Source organism: Alternaria burnsii (genome assembly GCF_013036055.1).
Source record: "Alternaria burnsii strain CBS107.38 chromosome Unknown 750, whole genome shotgun sequence".
Classification (NCBI taxonomy): Eukaryota; Fungi; Ascomycota; class Dothideomycetes; order Pleosporales; family Pleosporaceae; genus Alternaria; species Alternaria burnsii.
The window spans coordinates 1795493-1817847 of record NW_024066108.1 but is presented as its reverse complement, the minus strand read 5'-3'; the positions used below and the strand labels follow the sequence as shown (position 1 = coordinate 1817847).

The following is a 22355-nucleotide window of genomic DNA, read 5'->3' as shown; positions in this document are numbered from 1 at the left end:
CGATTCCGCCGTCGGTTTTCCAGAAGATTACCAGTTCAATCGACGATTTCAGGAAGGCTCGGAAGGGTATGTTGAGCAGTGGACTCATACAGCATCGAAAACTATAATTGCGGTAAAGGTCGTCCGACACAATCATCCTTACCCCAACGAAGTCCGCATTCTCCAACACTTACCATCGCATAAATCCATCGTAGGTTATCTCGGATATTGCAAGAGACAACCATATGCGGAAAAGACATCGATATTACTTGAATACTGCTCAGAAGGCGATCTTTTTACAGTAAGGGCACTAGCTGCAGACAAAGGTCGTATGGTGTTTTCAGAAGCCTTCATGTGGTCGATGTACAGTCAGTTGATGAACGCCATCGCGTTTCTTCATGAAGGAATCGATGATCAGCGTCGGAGAGGTCGTGATGAGTGGAGGCCAATCGTGCATCGAGACGTCAAGTTCGAGAATGTACTCGTAAAGAACTTAGGCTCCAAGGATGACTGGCCAGACATCGAGGTCAAGCTAGGTAATAGTATCCATATACGCATTGCGCGTGAAGGCATACACTGACTCTGTACATCGATGTTCTAGGCGACTTTGGAATGGCTGGTTACTACGATCCAAAAGATCCTAATCCTCGGGGGCATATTGGCACAACTCACTACTGGCCGCCGGAAGTCACTTGGGAGAATAAGCGTCTGGGTCCAGCAAGTGATGTATGGGGTGCTGCAACCATTATACATGGACTTGCTCATAACTTTGGACCGCTCGTTGACCCCAATGTCATCGAGAAGAAATGGTTTCTGCAGAATGACAAAGCACCGTACTTGGATTCCTGGCCGGGGAATCTCAAGAAGAAGTACTGGTCAAGTAAAGCGCCGTGGAGACCTATACCAATCAATATCGAACCCAGTGCTCCAATCTCGATATTGGCCGACGAAGATCTTGGATACGACAAACAAGCGCTCGTATTCCGTCAATGTAGACCAAGCCCAAAGTACTCTGATGCCTTGAGTGACTGTATGATGGCAGGGTTAGCGATGTCTCCAGAAGAACGACCAGAGTCTGGGCAATTGTCAAGAGAAATTGAGACAGCACATGCAGACTTTCTGTTCCAAGATTTGTGCTTGGCACACAAGCGCGAGACAATCAATGCAGAATACGAGGATATAAGAGAAGACGTTACAGAGAGCGGCCACCAATGGGATACCGGGTACAAAGCATGACTTCCAACATGGTCGCCGAACTTCGAGTCTCTAGCCACAGTTTTTTTTTACAGTAAATCTGGCGCTAGGTTTGTTTCCTGCATAAAGGGGGTCGCGAAAAGGATCAGAAGGCAAGTAATAGCAAAAGGCGCACGGGTATGTGAAGAAGTCTTGGTCTATCCTATACTGTTGTGGCTTCATAGCCCAACACTAGTGTATGTCCATTGCTGGAGCGATAGAATAAAGCCAGCAGAACATGAGGCCAGCAGTGAGGGCTCGAAAATGCAATTCTTGCGGAAATATGGTAATGTATGTGATTACGATCACCATGAAGGTACCTGGGGAAATGGCCGTATTTACGAAGAAATTCGACCGTTGCGCGTTAGTGCTTACATCTTGTCACTCTCTGAACGCATTTTCTTCCGTATGTACATGTGAAAAGATGCTATACCACCGAGTGAAATTACCATCCTTTTGTCGTTATGCGCTGCTTCGTAAAAGTTGACGCTAAAAGTGCTTCTGAGCGTGATAATTCATGCGACATTGACGCTGAGAGGATAAGTTTTTAGTACATGACCACTCTAACATATGCGTCGCGCGATCTATATACGATAATGGACCTGTAATCTGCTTAGGAAGAGGGCTGCGTGGGCGGGAGCGTCCGGATAGGCCGATCGGCGTTTCTTCGCTTCCGTGGTGCGGCTTCATCTCCGCTGCGCACCGAAGCAATCATTCTGTGTCCAACAAGCCGCCACGTTTATGCGGAATGCTATCTCAACCATATTTGTGGTTTCTTGCGCATTTGAGAAGTGCGTTGAGGTCACGACGACAAGGTATCGTTTCATGTTCACAAAAGCATCGCCATGGATTGTTAGAAGGCATTGAAGCGTATCGTATCTCTATTTAGCTACAGCCAGCCACGTACTTTGTTGAGGTGAGATAGAACGTTATCCACTGCGCTAGCAGCTTCTATCTTAGACCCGGCGTCAGCAACTGCCGTAGCAATGGCAGTGTCGTTACGCGTAATGGCATGCGGCTGACGATCGACCGATGTGTGTGCCAATTTTCCCGCGATCGTCCTGTTGTCATGAGTGGTTGTCTCCTATAGATTGAAAACTCGCAAGATGGTAGTGAGCAACATGCATCGTCTGTTACAACTAAGGTTTGCTGTCGGAAAGGCAGGTCGGATGTAACGTGCAGCCTCACCCAAACTGACCACAAGGAATACCAAAAGCAACGGCTTTGGGGTCTGTGCTGTTAACCAGATCTTCTGTAACGGAGGCTTAGCTAGTCTACAACACATGGATCGGCCATGTACCCTTCAGCTGAACGACAGGGTTTGAAGTCAGAGACGCGCATTGCTCAAGACCTCGGCGCAATGGCACAATTTGATTAGAAAGTTACATCTCTCCCCGTACAAACGTTGACGTCCTGCTGCCACTCCATTTCTTCAGCCGCCCGTTGGCTCGTAGATTTTGCGATAACGTGATCGCTGTCGCTTCACCAACGACCCCTCGTCCAAAGATGCTCGCCGCACAACGTTCATATGTCCTGGCCATTGCCACTTTCCTGGTAGTGGCGACACTGTCGTTCTACGTGTTCCGCGACCAAGGCGCATTAGTGGTTGAAAGAATCACAAACCCGCCAAACCTGTAGGTTGACCCAAAAGCCTGAGATGGTACTTGTTCACCAACACTCAGCGCAGATCATCGAAACCGTCCCTTCGAGACACAATCAACACATTGTTTGCCAGAATAAAACACGATCCAAGTGCTTCTGCATACGTCGATCCGTCAGGCACATACTACAAAGGTGGAAACGAGACAGTCTGGACAAGACCCCTCGGCAAGAAAGTCTTGATTGTGGATATCGACACGCGTGTGCCAACTGGTGAGAATGAGCTTCTCAATCCAGAACGCTTGGACTGGGAGAATCTCAAGACGTCCGGAGCTGGTATGGTGTCAAACTCTATCATGAATCACTACCTGTATGCCATGGTCCATGGATATGACTACAAATTCTATCAGGCGCGGGACATGAAGGATCATTACAACACCTGGATCTTACCCCATGTTCTACGCGAATTGATACTTGATTATCAGTTTGTGGTCGTAATGGATGCCGACGTTACAGTCCCACACCTTGACGTTCCATTCGAGTGGATGTTCAACCGCTGGGGTATCAAACAGCACACGTCCATAGCTCTTCCGTGGGATACCGAAGAATTTCGCGACGAAGGATCTATCAGCATAGATAGCAAGGGGATACGTGTCCTCAACACAGGTCTGGTTATCGCGCAAAATTCTTCTTTGACATTGGATTTGCTCGAAGCGTGGCGGGACTGCACGACTGAGAAACGCTACAAAGGCTGCGCCAAGTGGAAGACCGAATGGAGCCATGAACAGCGTGCATTCTCAGAATACATTCGTTACGATTTCAACAAGACGCCTGAAACGATCGTTAGCATACCCTGTGACGATGCAGTAGGATGGCCGGGCTTCCGCGAGGATATGCTAAATCGACCCGGTACCAAAAATCACGATATCTCCAATTGCAACGGAAACTTCGTTCGGCACTACACAACCATGGGGAAGAGTCGAGTCAAGGATGCGAATGCAGCCAGTGTGATGCAGGTGTTGAGCGAAGCGCTCCAGAGGAGTATTTTAGCAAACCCGGAAGAAGTGTGGTACAAGGAACCAGAGAGAAAGATCGAAGAGCCAGTACCGAAAGATCAACCAACAGAGGTGCGGGAAGATGAGGAGAGTAAACTGGACACCGATGTGGTTTTGATAGAAAGAGAAGCATGATGAGGCGGGTTCCTTCGATGATATTCGAGTTGCATTGGATCGGCGTTTTAGATACCACTGAATTGAGTTCATATCGGAAAGGTATATTTGGAAGCTATCTGAGCGATGTTAGTACTGACAGTACCATGAGGCAGCTGTTTTCGTGCAATGTTCGTGTACCATCAGTGCTCTCTTTCACTCGCGCATCGAATCTAAAACCTGCCACAACCCAATGCATCCGGGCTAGCAAATGCAAACCGCATGGCTCACCAAGGAAGAACAGTATCGAAGATTCTCGGTTCAAGTATAGTTTGGAATCATCATTTGGGTAAGAATGGATTGGAAAGCGAAGTAGACATGACGTACCTTAGTTTCGCACACGCTTTGCTTTTACGCGTGCTTGACAACATCGCTGCTAGCGTGTCATTTGGCAAGATACTTGATGAGATGATAGGTAAGATGCTTGGTGAGTTTGACGCGTCGATGGTATTACTAGCAAAAGACTGGACGCGAGCGAAAGATGGAATGAGGCTTAACCGAGTGATTATGTCAGCTAGCGTAATTGGTCTCCTTGGGGCCCCGCCTGTGCTAAGCTATTGTTCTCGTGCCATTGCGCGCCGAATGTTGACATTTCCAAGAATCTAGCGTATCTATTTACAAGATCTCCTCAGGAGTGACAACAACCCAGTTCTTGTCTGCCGTGACTTCTCTACCGTTAGCAATCTGCGCCTGGGTGTTGTTCCTAATTTCCTCCTGCAATTGCTCGAAGTACACGTCCCGACGATTGATCCACAGGTGCACACCTCCCTTCGCTACATCTACGCCGTGGAACTGCATGTACGAATCGCTACCGGGGGTGTCACCACCAGCCAAAACAGGACGTTTCCATTGATCGATGTAGGTAAGAATAGCGGCCCATTTACCGGCGAACCATGTGGCAGGGGTCCAGAGGTACGGAGTCACGACCAGATCGAGATTGGCCGTCTCATTGTACGCGCCTTCCGTAATCTGCTTACGTGCGTTCGTGAGCGCACCGGAAGTAGTGTTCTTCAGAACGGTGGTGACGCCGATGACGTTCTGAGGTGGGACGTTGTATCCGTACTTCGGGTCGCTGGCGACCATGCGTACAAGCTCCTCATGGGCAGCGCTTATGACATAGACGGCGATGCCGTTGTCCATGAGAGCGTTGTAAAGTTCGGCCTGGCCTCGGAAAACCTTTGGCGGTTTAACGCTGCTGGATGTCACCTCATCGCCGTCCCAGTACTTTGTCGGAATCGTTGAGTTGTACGCCATGAGCTCATCCACGTAAGTCTTAAGTTCGCGCAGCGTGAAGCCGGACCAGACCTGCGCCGCCCAGGGATAGCAGATAAAATCATCGATCTCACATAGACGGTTATAGTAGCTGTACAACGATTCGGTGAAGTTTGCCGTATCCTTGAAGTCGACCAACTTGAGGCTGGGGTCCAGGTTGTCGCGTGTTAGGATGCCACGGTTCTCAAGGAAGGGAAGGAGCGATTCCTCAAGATCGTAGCGGTAACTGGTGTTGTCCATGTCGAAGACTGCATAGTTGCTCTGATTCGCATTCTTTGTGATCATGTTGGAGAGAGCTGTCGCAGCTTCTTCAGGCCAGTGCTTGAATTGGATCTTTGGAGGAGCACCATACTGCGGTGTAGCTGAGCTGAGCGAAGTTGTGAATGCAAGCCATGTGGCTGCCTTGAGGGGAGCTGTCGACCACATTCTCTCTCTGTCACCAGTTCTTCAGCACTCAAAAAGAATCGATCAGGACAGGAAGCGGATGAGTGAGGATACAGAACCAAATCGTCGGGGATGCTGGGATCCCACAAGAAATAGTTCGGGGCTGAGGTACGCGAACCCTGACATGCGAATACTGCCGACGTGAACCACCGAGATAACGGTCCCACACTTACGACTCAAGGTCGGGCCTACCTTGAAGAAAATCATGAATTCGATGGTTGCGCTATCATCAATTGAGTGCTTTGCGCGTTGCCTGAACTAGTAATTGCTCGCATGCGCATATGTACGATGACGTAGATGAAGCTCCCTCAACAGAGTAAGTTCACGGCTTTCCCGTGCCGCGTCTTTTCCCTGTTGGAATTGGTCGTAAATCCATTACATACTGGCCTTCCTCTGGTTCGCATTCCAACCGTGTTACATTCATATCATGCAAGTATTCATTGCGCGCTCTTGAAGATTTGATCGTTTGGTATTGTATTATCGTTATCGAGTTCCTGAATTGAATATGATGTGTCATGCTCTTCCTGCTCATCGCAGTACTTTGTCTCCTTCTACTTCTAACCCAGGATCGCGGCAGCCTTATAGATCTGGTATGCAGATAGCCCGAAACCAATTGCCCAAAAGCTGCTCCTGATAAAGCTCTTCGAGTGGTCGGCAATCTGTACATATGAAACAGCGTACGCCGCCCTGATTGCGAAGAAAGCTGATACGAATGTTGTCAAGCCTGTTGCATCGCCTGAGACGACTTCCCGTCCGATTCCAGTTGCGGTGGTGCGCTCGGCGATGATGCTGGCGATGACGGCAACAGAGAAGAGGGGCAGTTGTTCAATGTTGTTGGACTGGGCATTCTCGGCACGCTGGTACTTCTGGAAGCTGCACATGCGTTAGTGCATCTCGAGAAAGAGGCCTCGAACGAGCTCGGGCAAGCCTTACACAGCATCGGGAACCTTGCCCTTCACGGCATCTGGTGACAAGGAAGCCTTGGGGTTTGCATTATTGACCTTGTAGCCATTGGCGGAGAGGATGCTACCAGCATACATGTGCGGGACGAGAGAGAAGACATAGTAGGCCGGGATGGCGAGCAGTGGGTAGTTGAGCGAGTTGGAGGACATTTTTGCGGTTTTGAATGTGGCCGTCTCGACGTATTGTTGAATCTTTTATGTGAGATCGAATAGGCAGTTGTTGGTACGACGGATATTGGGGTAGGCGCGGTGTATATGGTTGTGGATCAAGCGTTGACGTAGCCATGAAATACACTCAGGGTCCAGCAACCATGACGCGTATGTTCACGCTAACCACAGACATGAGGTGCTCGAACATCTCAAGTTTTCCCATAATTTTGCAGAATCTATCTGAGGTGCAACCGTCCAAGTGATGTTGTAGGTGACTATGGAGCATGGAACAAGGTTGACGCGCCTGCCGTTCGGTCCTTCCGAGATCTGTCAGCTTACTCACCCACACAACCAAACATCCCAGTCTCGGCGCACTTCTACTAACTCGTGCACCAGCAAAACAGCCAACATCTCATAGAAGACACGTGCACTCTGAAACTAAACACTGAGGCATTTTTGAGCTCGTGAACTATGGTTTGCGAACATTAGCGCAGTGCGGCTGGTTAGCTGTCGCCATCATGCACTCCTGGCAACACTCATGACATCCTCCTCTAAATGCAGTCCCCTGAAGTGTGTCAACACATCCGGAAGCTTCTTCTTAGTCCCATCAACCACAGGATCCCTCCTCTCCCTAGCCGCAACCCCAATCATGAAATCCTCCTCAAAAGCTTGAATTTCTACCCTTGTATCCTCCAACCTCCTGGACTCTCCTTTCTTCAAACCCCTTATACCCGCAGGTCCCTTCCCCTCTCCCTTCATCGAGAACCAAACCTCCGCATCGCTGAATCTCTCACCCCAGGTACCGTGTGTACTACACCGGGCCGGAGTCCCTGGCCTCGGTGCACGAACATGTTTAAATTCTAATTGTGGAATCCACTGAGCGAGCAAAGCCTCACCATCAAGCTTGATATAGGCCTCTTTGAAGCACCAGAATGTGTAAAACCGTCTTAGTTTCGCATCAATGAGTAGATCCGAATCGAGCTCCCTCTGTTCCCCGTTCGGTAGCGTAACACTCAAATGCTCGTTTCGATGACAACAACGATCGTGTCTTCCTAGAATCTCATGTGTGACCATTGTGCCATCGAGAAGAGGAAATGGATCGACGTTGTACTTGATATCGAAACACTCTTCTGTGCTGAAGATTTCAGCGTACATGTCTACCCAGCCGTCGAAGCCTTCTTCGTCGACAACGCGATAATCGTTCCGCTCGTTTACGCAGACTATGTCTACGCCGACTTCGGCATCGAGTTCATGGGTTGAACAGCCTACGAGGGCGACTAGACCGGCTTGATGACTGACGTTGAATTCTACGGGCGCAGGGCCATATTGAGGTGGTATTAGTAGGGCGATTGGTTTTCCATGTTTGGGATCGCGTCTTCGGCCGAAGAGGATGTCTTTCCAAGGGACGTTCAAAGTTTTGTGAACAAAAAGACGTTTCAGGAGGGCGGATCCCAGGCTCATTCGCGCATCCGCTACGTGGTATTTGCGTTTTATGAGGTCTTGTTCTTCCTGGCTGATGAGCGAGAGTGCTTCCCGAGCCTGACATTTGTCAGTTGATAGACACAATGCGAGGGCATGGACATACGGATTCTGAATCTGTAATCTTCTCTCCAGGCCATATTGATCTTGTATCCAGCAGCCAGCACGTGAGACCGTGTCCCGTTGAGCCTCCATCCTGTTTGTCGATCATAGCGCCTTCACCTGAACCCTCTAGACTGTAATCGAGTTGCGCGTCGGCTAAGGTAGGTTGGCGCGTAAGACTAGACTACTACAAGGACTCTGGCCTTATATGCACCGTGGGACCCTTTGTTTGTGGTTCTCTTGACGTGATGTGCGACAAACGGAAATCTACATGTCATGGCCGTTCACGGGATCAGTGGGGAACCCGAAATGTCGATGATGGAGAGCAGATCGAAGGGTGGCACCTCCTCGGGGTAAGCGATCGAGCAGGGCTGAGCGTGTCTGAGTGACATGTGCCCGGCGGGCAAGTTACCGCTTACAGTGGGGATGAAGCTTATCGATAAAGATTTAGCATTTGCCGTCGCTTTCCGTGATATGACTGTACATTTTCTAGACGTTTCAATTCATTCTTTTCTTGCTGTAACGGAGTTGTTTTGGCGTCTGTTCGTAATTCACAATGACGGCCAAAGAAGGAAACACAGAGGTAACGGTCGGCGTGCTCGCCCTCCAAGGCGCTTTCAGCGAGCACATTCAACTCCTTCGTGCGGCATCCTCGAACATCCCCTCGTCACCAACCTTCCACTTAATCGAAGTCCGGACACCAGCCCAACTCGCACAATGCGACGGCCTCATCATCCCTGGTGGCGAAAGTACAACCATGTCCCTCGTAGCCGCACGTAGCGCCCTTCTCGAGCCCCTCCGCGATTTTGTCAAGGTCCAACGCAAACCAACGTGGGGTACGTGCGCCGGCCTCATCTTACTAGCAGAGAGTGCGAATAGAACAAAGAAAGGAGGGCAAGACTTGATCGGAGGCCTAGACGTGAGAGTGAACAGAAATCATTTCGGGCGACAACAAGAGAGTTTCCAGGCGAACCTACATCTGCCATTCTTAGAATCGACCAGCAAGACAAGCGCGACCGATCCCTACCGATGCGTCTTCATCCGCGCGCCAGTTGTAGAGAAGATACTTCCGAGTAAGAAGGCGGTAGGCATACAAGAAGGAGAGAGTGAGAGGGACGATACAATTGTTGCGCCGAGCAAGACACCAGCGGATGATTTGGCGAGGAAGGAGTTGGATCGCGAGGTTGAGATCATGGCAACGCTGTCGACCAACGCCCAGCCGTTGCAGGAGAACCAGGAACACAACCACCCAGGCGCGGAGGACATAATAGCGGTACGGCAGGGCAACGTGTTTGGGTGTAGCTTCCACCCAGAACTGACCGACGACCCGCGGATACATGTTTGGTGGTTGGGAGAGGTCATGAAAGCTGCGGAGAGGCGAAAGCAGTTTGAACTTGCGGATCGAACAAGATGAAATGTAGGTGGTGCCAGATGGTACTTGAATTAGGGCACATGCCCAGACAGCCATTCTTGTAGAACATGTGACAGGGCGTTTGGAAGATGGTAGTAAGTCTTGGGAAGGTATCTAAACTGGTATCTTTCCTCCCTGTAAGCATTTGCTTATGGCTAAAGAATTAATGAGCAATGCCGAATAATAGACGCCAGACGCCTCCTGTGCAGTATTTTGAGAGCTGATGAAGACTGGGCTGATCGACTGCTCCTACTGCGCTTCGTGATATTCGTCCACAGCTCTGCCGTAACCACCCCGACCAGGGTCATACTCGGCCCTGTACTCGTCGCGTACCTGACCACCGCTCTTTCCACGTCCGTATTGCCTGCCCTCGGCGAAGCCCTCGTCCAAGTCGGTCCTGATGACACGTTCATCAAGCTTAGTGCCGCCAATATACTTCATACAATCTAGCGCATCCTGATGTGTGTAGTACTCGACAAAGCAGAAACCGCATGGCGTCTTCTGAAATCGGTCGAGACCCATGACCAATCGTTTGATCTCTCCGCATTTGCTGAAAAGCTCGTGAATTTGTTCTTCGGTAGTGTAAAAGGATAGGTTGCCAACGTAGAGGGTAGTTGCGTCCTTGAGCTTGTCCTCGGGCGACGGCGAGCGGCCGCGTTCTTCGTCACGTGTGTTGCGATCGCGTCTGCGCTTCTAGAGGAAAGTCAGCCTTGTTGTGCTTGTCTAGTATCTTGTAGCCTGCTGTACCTTTGCTGTCGCATATGAACTCGGCTTGTCGAGGCGGTCAATGGTACTTTTAAGCGCCGGCATGATGGCGTACTCTCTATTCCAGCTCCGAATGGAAATACGTTAAGCGACCGTCTCCGGAGCGTTCAGAAGAAGTTATCGAGCGTGGTTGTGGAGCGAGTGCAAGGTTCGGAAGTGGAAAGTTGAGCTCGGAGCTCCCCAGACGCGTCGGCCTTGGCGCAGTATCGCGCGGCTGGAACTTTTGTTTGTCCAGAGACTCTCACCTTTACAGACCACCCGACTATTGCCTACCCACATTCCGAATCTCTCAATCTTGCTCGGGGCAACTCTCTACGATGCCAAAAGTACTGGGTTACACGCCGGACTGGCTCAGTCGGCCAAACCCAGGCTACCATCTGTTTGCGCCGAAGCAGACCAACGGAAATGGAGTCGCTGCAAAGAGACAGGAACCTGGACCTCGAAAGACGATTGCGACCCGGGGCTCCGAAATCTTCGTCGCCGTCGGAAACGAAATACGATGGGCGGATCTGGTCAATCTCAAGGAAGAACAACAACCCGCATACCGAACACTACGAGTCTCGATACCTCTACCAATCACGCGTCTTGCCATTTCTCCCGAGGAAGACTACCTGGCCGTCTCCACCTCGCACACCGTACACGTAATACACCTTCCCGACTCGTCGTTGCTTGGAGCCGGCGAGGACGACGGCCCTTTGAAGCCAAAGACGTTCCAGTTGGGACCGACTGTGCATGTGCTGGAAGAGTCGCCCGTCGCAACAACGCTATGGCATCCTCTGGGCTACCACGGACGCTGTCTACTCACCGTCACAAAGGCGGGAGTAGTCCGGCTATGGGAGATCAACCGCGCCGACAGGTCTACCTTCAGTGAGCCGTCGCTCTCCATCGATCTGCCCAAACTCGCAAATGCTACAAGCGATCAGGACGACCTGAGCGCCTCCAAGTTCGGAGCTTCCAAGGGTTTCTCTCCCGACTCGGTGGAGCTGGAAGTTGCATCTGCATGCTTTGGCGACTTTCCAGACCAAGAAGGTGTCCATGGCTGGGCACCAATGACGTTGTGGATTGCCACTGTGCTCGGAGATGTATATGCCCTTTGCCCTTTGCTACCGAGCAAATGGCAGCTGATCGAATCACCCGGCAGCCACACCTTTCTCCAGACCCTGACCTCATCCATCAACATCGCTTACGCCGAGCTGTCCGAGGATGATACGTCGCCCAAGCACGAGCTGAAAACATCGGAGAAGCAGGTCTCATGGCTATCCGACATCATATACGAGGAACCTCTTGTAGAAGAACGGCCACAGGGTGACACAGTGCAGGTCTTCGCTCGCCCCCAAAGCGCGCCTGCGGTGCCGTTGCTACAGGGGCCTTTCACCATCTCGCCCGAAGTAGACGATTTTGAGCTCAGCGACATGATCGTCTTCTCCCTCAAGACCCTTTCGGAAAGCGAAGAGGACGAGGCTGCAGAAGGCCTTCCTACTGCTGTTGTGTGCTTACTCACAGACACGAGCAAGGTACATGTCTGCCTAGACCTTGAGGGTATCATTGGGCGATGGCTACCATCTCCGGAAGACGAAATCGATGCTATAACAACCACCGATCATGAGTTGATTATCGCGGAAACCGTCACATTGGTGGAAGGCGACGATCCTTCATTCAACCAGAGCATCACGCCGGATGTGCATACCGACTTCTCATTCTTCGTATCCCATGCCAGTGGAGTCTTCTACGTTTCCATGGAGCCTTGGGTCAGGAAGCTTGAGACGGAACTCTCCCAGCCGCAGACCGAGGGCTCGCCTTTCCGTATCAAGCGTATACTGGAATCGGCGAACACCTCTGTAGACCAATACCTACAGCGACGCGTATCCGGCGACGTGGCGGAACAGGAAGTGACCGCAGCTGCTGTCATTGAAGATGGAAACGTCGGCTACCTTCTTCTTACCACTGTAGACGGCGAGCCTCAAGCTGCCCTACTTGATGCGCCTGAAGACGGCCTCCCTACCCAGGAAGAGCTTGCTGAATACATGGCAATCACTGGTCCTACCAAGGAAGTGCGTCAGGCGTGGCAGCCATCAAAAGAACTCTACGAGCCGTTCGATCTCTATGGATCTATCAACATTCCTGCGCGACACAGAGGCGCTCTCAAAGATGAAATCAGGTTATCTCCTGCAAACTTGGGGCTCCTCATGGATGTCCATCGCGTACTCTCTGCACAGACGTCTAAACTCCAGCTCGCTGTATCCGACCTGTTCAACCGCGCGACACGACTTCAGGAAGAGTTCAGGGATCAAATATATAGGACGTCTGAGATTGCAACGAACATCGACAGCGTTACTGGTAATGATCAAGCTGGCTCGGAGAACGAATCAACATACGGCAGCGCTAACATAGACGACCGCATGGAGAAGGCTATAGCACGACAAGATCGCATCAACGCTCGCTACGAAGCCCTTCGACGGAAGATGGTCAGCATCGGCTCCAGTGAGCTCAGCGAAAAAGAAAGCAACTGGATTGAAGAGTTACAGACTATGGACAGCGCCATTGACCCCTCGAGCGAGACGTTGACTGACAATGTTGACGGCAGCGAACGCCCCGCCTGGCAACGTCTCGACAGGATCAAGGAGGTACATAAGGAGCAGGCGAAACAGATCGAAGCTGCCATGCAGAACGCCAAACAAAGAAGCGAAAGCGAACAAGCAAGAGGTACTGGTGTTAAAGTACCAAGCCATTCAAGGAAGGCAGAAAATGAGCAGGTACAGGAGTTGATACAGCGGAACGACTTCCTAGTAGAGGCTGCTGTGGATAGGCTGAGGAGTTTGGGAATCAACGTACCTGTTGAAGGCGGGAATTAGGTGTGTAGGCAGTGTGACGTTCACACGTTGTTGTTGAAAGTTCAGGTTCTTGGGTATGTTCGCATCATGAAGAGATTATAGAATGAATGTCTCATAGTTTTGGTATGAGTATCAACGTAGCGGTGTTCGTGCTCGTCGACTTGCATATCATGATATTTGCGAGCTTGAATCATCTTTACGTCCCAAGGGCAAGGGAAGGATGCGGCAGGCTAAAAAGTGTGGTGTCAGCTCAGCTCACATATACGTACCGCTCATGATCTCCATGCATCCTCTTCAACTGTGGCGTATGTCATGTAAGTTCTGAAATGACCTAACATCGCTGTAGTTCTTATAGCGGGAATTGATTTTATAGTCCATTTCGCCCGCTATGCGGAGAGAGATGAAGTCGAGCCTGCCAACCGAGAAGAACAATTTTAAGCCAAAAGAGTATCCAATCCGCATTAATCGAAGTCGGCTTGGGCCGGCAGCACTAAGACCATATATGTAGCAGCAAGGACGTTAAATTGCAGCATGTCCCAATCTTCCAGCTCCAATTCTCTTTGTTGGCTCCTTCCAATTGAGCTTCTAGAATCGAAGCAGGGTTCCAGGACGGGCCGCCCGTGATGACAAACAATAAAGTGAGACGACGAATACCAGGCGAACAAACAGAACATGGACAGGGCATCAAGTTCGACACCCTCTACGACAATGACTATGTCGTGGGAAACAACCTCACAGATGAAAAGAGAGCAGAACTCAACAAGAATGCTGCCGAGATCAACGAAGCGTGCGAGCCTGTTTGATACCAACCGACTCGAACAATGAAGCGATCAGGTATACTAATGCTCTATCAGCCACTTTGATTTCATCACCGACGCCTATCAGAACGGACGGGGCAACGAATTCCACTTCAGCGGCTATCAACCCGGTGAATCCTGGGCCACAGCCGCAGCCCGCCACGAACACTACCTAGCACTCATTATGGAAACCAACCCCGGTATGAAGGTTCTCGATCTAGGTTGTGGTGTCGGTGGTCCCGCACGTGAAATGGCCATCTTTGCTGGAGTCTACGTCACTGGCCTCACCATTAACGACCTACACGTCGAGCGGAGCAACGTGCTGAATAAGCAAGCGAATCTGCAGGACCAAGTGCACATGGTTAAAGGCACGTTTTCCGACCTTCCATCTGTCGATGAGACGTTCGACATGGTTTTTGCCATCGAAATGTTATGTTGTGCACCGGATCAGCATCAAGCGTATATCGAAGCCTTACGAGTGTTGAAACCTGGGGGTAAGATCGGTATCTTGGATTGGGTCATAACTGACAAGTACGATGATTCTAGTGCAGAACATCGCATGATACGAGGGAGGATTGAAAGAAATGGGGCCGTGCCGCACATGATCACGCCCAAGACTAGGATTGCGGCATTGGTGAAAGCGTGTTTTGAAATGGTTCGCGAAGAAGATCGTGCTACTGCTAAGGCTAATCCGATACCTTGGTGGTAAGTAACCCTCTGCCTTCTTGTTCGACTGAGCGACTTTGGTACTGATGCGATGTGATACAGGCACGCGATCGATTACAGACATTATCCGACGTGGTACGACTGGACCTACTGTGTGTGGATGACTAGGCCAATTTACTATGCTTCTCGGGTGTTTATCAATACGCTGTATTTTCTGGGTTTCATACCGCAATACGGTGTGACTGCTTCGTATACAGTCGGATAATGTGTGTACTCATGCAGAGATGGTGGGAAATTGGGCATCTTCAGCCCGATACATATGTTCGTGGCTTGTAAGCCTGGGACAGAGAAGCCTTGAACAAGTTTTCCAGAGTCTATAGTGACCAGAGACAGCGTAGACAGAAGAGTTGGCTGATCGTCTCAATCTAATGTGTCTTTTCGTCTTAGCAGTTGTATCAGTCTGGAAGATTGCGATGCTGTACGATGTGAGAAGAGAAGATGCCATAGTTAACCCCACGATGATGCCACGCAAAGAAAGAGCCCACAACGTCGGCTCGGCTAGCCTAATTTAGCGTCTTCGGCAAACGTACCAGAGCCTCATCGCGTGACCTTATACAACACCATCGAATCCTCACAACCCGAAAACCAACAATCGAGATGTCTTCCAAACCAGCGGTCATATCCGTAATCGGCTCCCTGAATGTCGACCTCGTAACCCGCACACCCCGCGTCCCCACTGGCGGTGAAACCCTGACCAGTGAATCTTTCAACATTGGCTGGGGCGGGAAAGGCGCCAATCAAGCTGTCGCCTGTGCCCGTCTCTCACGCACCAAAGCTCAAGCTTCGTCATCTCAGACTTCCGATGTGGAAGTACGTATGGTGGGTGCAGTGGGTGATGATGAGTTTCACGAGGGTTTCCTGAAAGCTTTGCGAGAGGACGGATTATCGACAGAGAAAGTACAGATTTTGAAAGGAAAAAAGACGGGTGTTGCCGTTATCATTGTTGAGACCGGCTCTGGGGAGAACAGGATCATGTTCTGTCCTGGTGCCAATGGGGATGTGAAAGTGCAAGATCTTGTCGATGAGGATGCAGGTGTTGCGCTATTCCAACTGGAACTGCCGTTGGAGGTTGTGTTGCATAATATGAAGACCGCAAGGGAGAAAGGTGTCGAGACTATCATTAACCCAGCGCCTGCGATACCGTTGCCAGAAGAGGCTTACCACGGCTTAGGCCACCTCATCGTTAACGAGACTGAAGCTGCGATCTTATCGGGCATCGAGAAGCCAACTTCGTGGGACGAGGTTGCTGCTGTGTTTATTGCGAGGGGCGTCAAGAACGTTATCATCACGCTTGGTGGCGAGGTAAACCTTTCCTCATCGTACACTTTGACTTATACTAACGCGAGTTCAGGGTGTGTTCTACAAGACCGCAAAGCAACAGGAGGCATCTCAGCAAGGTCACATTGTGCCAGCACGTAAAGTCAAGGTTGTCGACACTACAGCCGCTGGTGATACGTTTGCTGGCGCGTATACAGTTGCTGTTGCACGCTGGAAAGCTATGGCGCGAGGAGCAGATTTCGATCTCGATACTGCCATTGCGCATGCTAACAGGGCAGCGTCTATGACGGTGCAGAAAGCAGGTGCGCAGTCCAGTATACCGTGGGCCGACGAAGTACCAGAGTCATGATCGTCAAGAAGATCCAAGTTAAGCAAGTAAACTGAGAAAGTAGTATCAGAACGGTCGAATCCACCAACTGTCTGTACCTGTGTCAATTCCACCTGCATTTGAGAACCGTATCAACACTTCATCTTTGGAACGCTTAGGCCCTCCACATTTTCCTCATCTCTCCCACATACACTCCTTCATTCTTCACAAAGTGATTACAATGTGCCGTTCCCTCAAACACAACTTCACTGACATCCCAGCCCTTTTCTCTCGCCGTATCCGCATGCTCAACAATATCCTTCCAATCCGTCATGCGGTCAGCTTTGCTATACAGATAGCATATTCTCTTCTTCGTGCCGTTCTCCGCTCCACACACGAAGTTCTCATCTAATAGTGTCCGGCGAACCAAGACCTCTGGATACTCGTAGCGTCCCAATGCCACGCTCGCAAACAGACCAAGGAGGATCCCATGTACGAATACATAGCCGGCATACCGCAGGACACCTGGTGGTAGTGACAAAACCATGGCGTTGTAGGATTTCCAGTAGTAGCCTGCTGCGGGTCCTGAATCCATGATGATGCCAACCAAAGGCAGGGATGCGGAGGTCTGAGTATGCAAGGCGAGTAGTAGTGCAGTGGTAGAGATTGGACCGCCATTTGAGAAGGTGTGAAGAAGAATTCTGGGCCCATGATACTTCTTTGATTGATGTTCCAACACAGACGCGGCGATACATGCCGGGTAAGTGCATTCACCAAGTACCGCGCGCACTACTTCGACAGCTGGCATTATAGCTTTGCGTTGCGTAGGATAAGAGCTTGTTACCGTTGCCACATCGCTTTGGATAAGCAGAATCTTGGCGTTGGGAGCAATAGTACGGTAGGACGTGACGTACTTATCGATATGCTTCCGTGCAGCGCCAAGCCATGTGCACAAAATGATAAGCTCGCCAGAGCTGTATGCTGGTGGAGTGTAAATTGATATGCTTGGGCCGAGTTTGGAGAAGGATGGCGGCGGTGGTGTGGGCGTAGGACGCGTTGCTGTTAAGGCGGTGGACATGTTACTCAACAATGGGCTATGCATGAAGGTTCATCAACTTTGTTGATGAATTTATTTCTTTACACACGTTCACTAATCCACGAAATCCTCCCGAGGCTTGTAGCAGCGCGCCTTGTATCCATAAAAGCCGTTGCCTTGAGTATAAGCATGCATGGTTAGGCGTACATGAGCCGCTAACGAGGTTGGGCTGACCTTGCGAGCTCGCGTGGGAACGCAATTGGTCTAGCATGGCTTGGGAGAATCTCTGAATGGCTATAAGTGCGACCTCTCAATTCTGGGCTCACAGATAGGTCAATCTTGTTACAACAAGGACATGGTTCGACGTGCTTGAACGAGCTCCGAATCGTACCCTTACATCAAGCCGTAGTCGTTGTCGTCCATGGGCAACGGTTCGACCATACTTAGTTCGCCGAACTCACTACTAACTTCTTCAGCGTCGTAATCGTAATCATCAAAGTCATCTTGATGTTCATCGCCGGTGCTATTATCTTTGGTAGTATCGCATCCTTCCAGGACAAGGACTTCAGTAACAGCGACGTTAGTGCCGTTTTTCTTCAAGCGGACGACCGAGTTCTCCGTGTTGAAATGATCGTGTGAGTCTGGCACCAACGTTGTAGGGTTAGAAATGCTTTTAGACCTGTCCAGAGAGGGCTCGTTAGATAAAACCGATGCTGACGCATTGACGTTTGGAAAAAGATCCTCTTGTGTACCAGAGGGTGTGAGAGACAAACCAGACAGTTCGGAGTTGCTTTCGGGAGCAGGTGCAGGTTCTGGCTCCGAAAAGTCTATCAGAGAGTTCGAAGAGTCTTGAGTAGTTGGGGCTGGCCGGTGTTGAGGTTGGGGGATAGGCTTCTGCGTTTGCTCATTTGCTGCTTTGCGTTTAGCCTCCTTTTGGGCCCGAGCCTTTCGCTTTTCTGCCTCCTCAAGAGCGCGTTCTTGTTCAGCCACCTTGTTGAAATCCACATCACCAAAACCAAGTTTAACCATTATCGTACCCGCCAAGTACCGGTATCTGTCATGCCCACTCACAAGCTTGCTCACATCGACGTTCTCTACATCATGAACGCCCTCGACTTCCTGTAGACCTGCTACACCTACTTGCAGTTTCGCTGACCGATAGAGGAAGCCGAGTACGTAGTCTTCCTTGCTGTAGACATTGACAATACGCCCTGCAACAACCGATCGTATTTGCCTCCAGCGTTTGGGGTTTGCTGGTGCAGGAGTACCCATAAGAACGGCGGATTCGACGAGACCAAATGCGTGTTGTTCTGCAAGCTCAATCAGACATGCATATACAACACGCGCGCCGACCGAGTACCCGGTGAGGGTTACAGGTCTCTTTCCTTGCACGCCATCGATAAGAGCATGCGCGAGAACCTTACCAGCCTTATCAGCTCGAGCAAGTGCAACACTAAAGGGGTTATCCAAGATGCTGGCAGCTTTGACAAGGCCGAGTGGCCATAGACCGGCGTACAAGGCTCCGAGAAGCGTACGACTGACTACAGCATACGTGACACCGTCAAAAGCATATCCGAAAAGAACGTCATTGAGTGAGTTTCCGAGACGCAGCATGGCGTCAAGCTCGAAACGCAACGCAAATGGCTCAGTAGTTCCAGAGTCGACCACTTCCCAGGGCTTACTGACATCAGCTGGCGAGTTCAGCCACCCGCTGACACCAATAAAGACACGCAATCGATGTTGTTCACGTTTCTGAGGGTCACGGGCATCTTGTTCATCAGCCCAATCGAGTTGGCGCTGGTTTGCCGGTCGATCGGGATCTGACACGCTTAGCTGCTAGACGACGCTTCATTTCAGACGCCGGCATACCTTGGACTGGAAGGAACTCAAAGTCTCGAATTTCCTTTGCGTACTGCTCCATTACACGCCCCGTCATCTTGGCACCGTAGGCCCCGAACAATGATCCGACGAGCACTGAGCTACCCGCCAACGCACCAAGGTACGTTGAAACGACCCCAAGGCCAAGTCCGCCCATGACTGTACCTAAGCCGGCGGCGAGTAGGGGTGCAGCAAGACCACCCGTGACGCCGATCAGAACTGCACCGCCTACAGTTGCGAGGCCAACCTTCCAGCGGCGTGACGCGGCATCGTTGGATGCTTGATTCTTTGCTGTTGCTTCGGCGTCCATCTGTGAGGCAGCCGTTGCCAAGAGGCCTTGTGCAACCGACCTCTCATGCTCGCCTAGCAGATCAACCTCTAGTTTCAGACTACTTGCGAGACGTAGCAGCAAGATGCGCGAATGTGCCGAGTATTGTTCCAAGCTCAGCAAGAGAAGCAAAAGGCAATGCAAGATCAAGACACGCTTCTTTTCCTCAAGAGCCAGCAGTCTAGTCTCTATGACCTCGTACTGACCATGTTTTGTATTCTCGGATTGCTTAGATGTCGCGTTGGCAAAAGGGTCGACGTCGTCGAAATCGATAAGCGAGGAGATGCCCTGCTTTTGCCGTTCGTTTTGCTCCGATATTTGCTTTCGCTTCGCTTTTGCCTGTCGCACAGTCTCACCCCGAACAGAGACAACATCGCATATGCGGTGCATAACACTCGCGCGCCATTTATCGAAGAATGTCAAAGCGCTTCGTCGCAAAGCTTGCATTTGGGTAGAATCATGCTCTTGTGATCTTTCCCTTGAAGGGGAGGGTCTTATCGCAGTTTGTCTCGGCTCGTCGAGGCTTATAAGGTCTGGTGTGGGTGTCTTTGTATTGGGTGCAGACGATCGGCTCGCAACGGAGGGGTTCGATTCGGGATTGTTGTATGGCTCGAACGTAGCAGTGATATCGGTTCGCATGGCATCGATGCTTAAGAGCACGAGGAGTGCCAATTCGACGCGTAGTGTGGGTGTTTCGAGGACCGATGTAAGCGATGCTCCCTCATCTTTGCTTGTCTTGTCTGGAGCATTACCAGATATCGCACTGGCAAAGTTCGAAAACATGGCGGCCTAGTAGAGCATCAAGAAGCAGAATACGTGGGTATACTTTCAGTGACGAGGGATGGTGCATTGTGAACTGCGCCACTTGATTGACTGGGCGCCTGAGTCGCAGAGCTAGGCCCCCATGGTATCGGGTACCACCATCCTTTGGGTTACTCCCGGCACGAAAACAGACGCGAGCAATTGTAAGTCATGAAGCGTGGCTAACAAGGGACCAGGCGCGTTGGTGTTATCGTTCTGGTGGAACGAGGCAGATAGATTATACGCGTGGCGTATGTCGCGACGCGGCGTGATCTCGCGACAGATGGAATGTCCCCACATTACCTAGGTAGCCGGCCCGGGCCTAGCGCAATTGGCCATCGTACAAGAGGGTAGGCAACTCGCTCTGGTCTACTATCCCAACATGCAGCGCTCTGGGAATTCCGCAATTGTTTTCTCACCCTTATCACATACTTGTGTTCATAGCTGCATATATGAAATACACCGCTCTGGACAACAAGGACCCTAATTCCGAAGGTAGACTAGCAGGTCAACGTGAGTGGTATAAAGGGTTTCAGATTGACTCGTTGTATATCGTCAGTAATTAAGTGGCTTTACGGCCCATGGTATATTTAGTCATTGGCTTATTTGCTCCTCTTGTAAATCTTCTGGAGGAAGGTCTCAAAGACCTCCTTCTTCAAGCCCTCGCTCTCATCGACCTTGTCGATCTTAGCCCTCAAGTCGGCAACGCGCTCCTCTTCCCACTGCTCGTAGAACTCCTTCAGTTTCAGCTCGTGGTACAACTCTTTGACCTTGGCCTCCTTCTGTAAGTCCTTTTGGCCGTAGTTGTCCTCTAGCAATTTTCGTTGCTCGGGGTTGACCTTCTTCAGAGCCTGGTTGATCAACCACGAGCACTTGTTGTCCATGATGTCTGTGCCGATCTTGCCGAGAACGGATGGGTCGGCGAAAGCGTCAAGGTAGTCGTCTTGTGCCTGGAAGTATTCGCCCATGGGGATGAGAATGTCTTCTGCAGTCTGCAAGTTTTTTGGCGTGGCTGCACCAGCGTAGTAGAGGGCCAATGCGACCGGGAGATAGAAAGAGTAGTAGGCAGTCTTGTAAATGACGATGAAAGTGAACTTGTCAAGGCTGAAGTTGTCAAGGTTGACATCGTCTTCGGGTGCAGTCAGCAGATCGCACAGCTGGCCGCATTCCGTCTGGAATGTAACCTCGTGGAACAACTCCATCATGTCGACATAGCTCTTCTCTTGACGGAAGTGCTTCTTCAGAAGTACGTAAATGGCCGACTCGAGCATAAAAGCGTCGTTGATGGCAATCATGCCAACCTTGGGTGCAAGGTACCAGCAAGGGCTACCACGGCGGGTCTTTGAAGAGTCCATGATGTCGTCGGAAACCAGGAAGAAGGCCTGGAGGAGTTCGATCATCCATCCTAGGAGAGCAGCACGGAAGTATTCTTCTGATGACGGGTCAAGCGTCTTTTTCTGGAGGATTGAAATGGTGTCAATGACAGACATGCCACGGTTGCATTTTCCGCCAACAGTGTTGTAGTCGAGCGACTATGTGATGTGGTAAGCAAGTTGGACCCTGAATGCACCGTTCGGGATGTGGATGTACCTTTGTGAACCAATCAAGGGACTGCTTGGGCAGTTTGTACCCATTGCAGTGCTCCTGGAGGTCGGCAACAATGCGCGGCCATACGCTTTCGAATTCTTTGAGTGTGGTAGGCATCTTGCACGCAGTGAATTGGGTATCTTTCCAGAGCAGGGTCAAGATAGAGGGGCAGTAGCAGATGT

At 50.8% G+C, this 22355-nt stretch overlaps 10 protein-coding genes across 10 annotated transcripts; 4 read left to right on the top strand and 6 right to left on the bottom strand.

The window, feature by feature from the left end:
- Positions 1 to 310: 310 nt before the first annotated feature.
- GT037_002037 (kinase-like) lies at positions 311 to 4001 on the top strand (the record flags this gene model as incomplete). The annotated part of the gene is made up of 4 exons (XM_038927084.1): positions 311 to 515; positions 581 to 1202; positions 2667 to 2846; positions 2900 to 4001. 4 exons carry the CDS (start codon positions 311 to 313, stop codon positions 3999 to 4001), a joined length of 2109 nt encoding a protein of 702 aa, XP_038790376.1.
- A 633-nt stretch (positions 4002 to 4634) lies between these two features.
- Positions 4635 to 5717, bottom strand: GT037_002036 (uncharacterized protein; the record flags this gene model as incomplete). Its single annotated transcript, XM_038927083.1, has 1 exon — positions 4635 to 5717. One exon carries the CDS (start codon positions 5715 to 5717, stop codon positions 4635 to 4637), a length of 1083 nt encoding a protein of 360 aa, XP_038790375.1.
- Positions 5718 to 6292: 575 nt separating this feature from the next.
- On the bottom strand, positions 6293 to 6847 carry GT037_002035 (uncharacterized protein; the record flags this gene model as incomplete). Its single annotated transcript, XM_038927082.1, has 2 exons — positions 6293 to 6608; positions 6669 to 6847. 2 exons carry the CDS (start codon positions 6845 to 6847, stop codon positions 6293 to 6295), a joined length of 495 nt encoding a protein of 164 aa, XP_038790374.1.
- A 516-nt stretch (positions 6848 to 7363) lies between these two features.
- On the bottom strand, positions 7364 to 8537 carry GT037_002034 (4-phosphopantetheinyl transferase; the record flags this gene model as incomplete). Its single annotated transcript, XM_038927081.1, has 2 exons — positions 7364 to 8386; positions 8433 to 8537. 2 exons carry the CDS (start codon positions 8535 to 8537, stop codon positions 7364 to 7366), a joined length of 1128 nt encoding a protein of 375 aa, XP_038790373.1.
- A 447-nt stretch (positions 8538 to 8984) lies between these two features.
- Positions 8985 to 9842, top strand: GT037_002033 (sno glutamine amidotransferase; the record flags this gene model as incomplete). Its single annotated transcript, XM_038927080.1, has 1 exon — positions 8985 to 9842. One exon carries the CDS (start codon positions 8985 to 8987, stop codon positions 9840 to 9842), a length of 858 nt encoding a protein of 285 aa, XP_038790372.1.
- Positions 9843 to 10088: 246 nt separating this feature from the next.
- Positions 10089 to 10649, bottom strand: GT037_002032 (nuclear cap-binding protein subunit 2; the record flags this gene model as incomplete). The annotated part of the gene is made up of 2 exons (XM_038927079.1): positions 10089 to 10532; positions 10587 to 10649. The coding sequence occupies 2 exons, from the start codon at positions 10647 to 10649 to the stop codon at positions 10089 to 10091; spliced, it is 507 nt and encodes a 168-aa protein (XP_038790371.1).
- A 272-nt stretch (positions 10650 to 10921) lies between these two features.
- Positions 10922 to 13456, top strand: GT037_002031 (uncharacterized protein; the record flags this gene model as incomplete). Its single annotated transcript, XM_038927078.1, has 1 exon — positions 10922 to 13456. One exon carries the CDS (start codon positions 10922 to 10924, stop codon positions 13454 to 13456), a length of 2535 nt encoding a protein of 844 aa, XP_038790370.1.
- A 602-nt stretch (positions 13457 to 14058) lies between these two features.
- Positions 14059 to 16585, top strand: GT037_002030 (ribokinase-like protein; the record flags this gene model as incomplete). Its single annotated transcript, XM_038927077.1, has 4 exons — positions 14059 to 14222; positions 14290 to 14937; positions 15471 to 16260; positions 16310 to 16585. 4 exons carry the CDS (start codon positions 14059 to 14061, stop codon positions 16583 to 16585), a joined length of 1878 nt encoding a protein of 625 aa, XP_038790369.1.
- Positions 16586 to 16718: 133 nt separating this feature from the next.
- On the bottom strand, positions 16719 to 20568 carry GT037_002029 (uncharacterized protein; the record flags this gene model as incomplete). The annotated part of the gene is made up of 3 exons (XM_038927076.1): positions 16719 to 17637; positions 17977 to 19399; positions 19449 to 20568. The coding sequence occupies 3 exons, from the start codon at positions 20566 to 20568 to the stop codon at positions 16719 to 16721; spliced, it is 3462 nt and encodes a 1153-aa protein (XP_038790368.1).
- A 620-nt stretch (positions 20569 to 21188) lies between these two features.
- Positions 21189 to 22290, bottom strand: GT037_002028 (farnesyl pyrophosphate synthetase; the record flags this gene model as incomplete). Its single annotated transcript, XM_038927075.1, has 2 exons — positions 21189 to 22118; positions 22177 to 22290. The coding sequence occupies 2 exons, from the start codon at positions 22288 to 22290 to the stop codon at positions 21189 to 21191; spliced, it is 1044 nt and encodes a 347-aa protein (XP_038790367.1).
- Between the last annotated feature and the right edge of the window lie 65 nt (positions 22291 to 22355).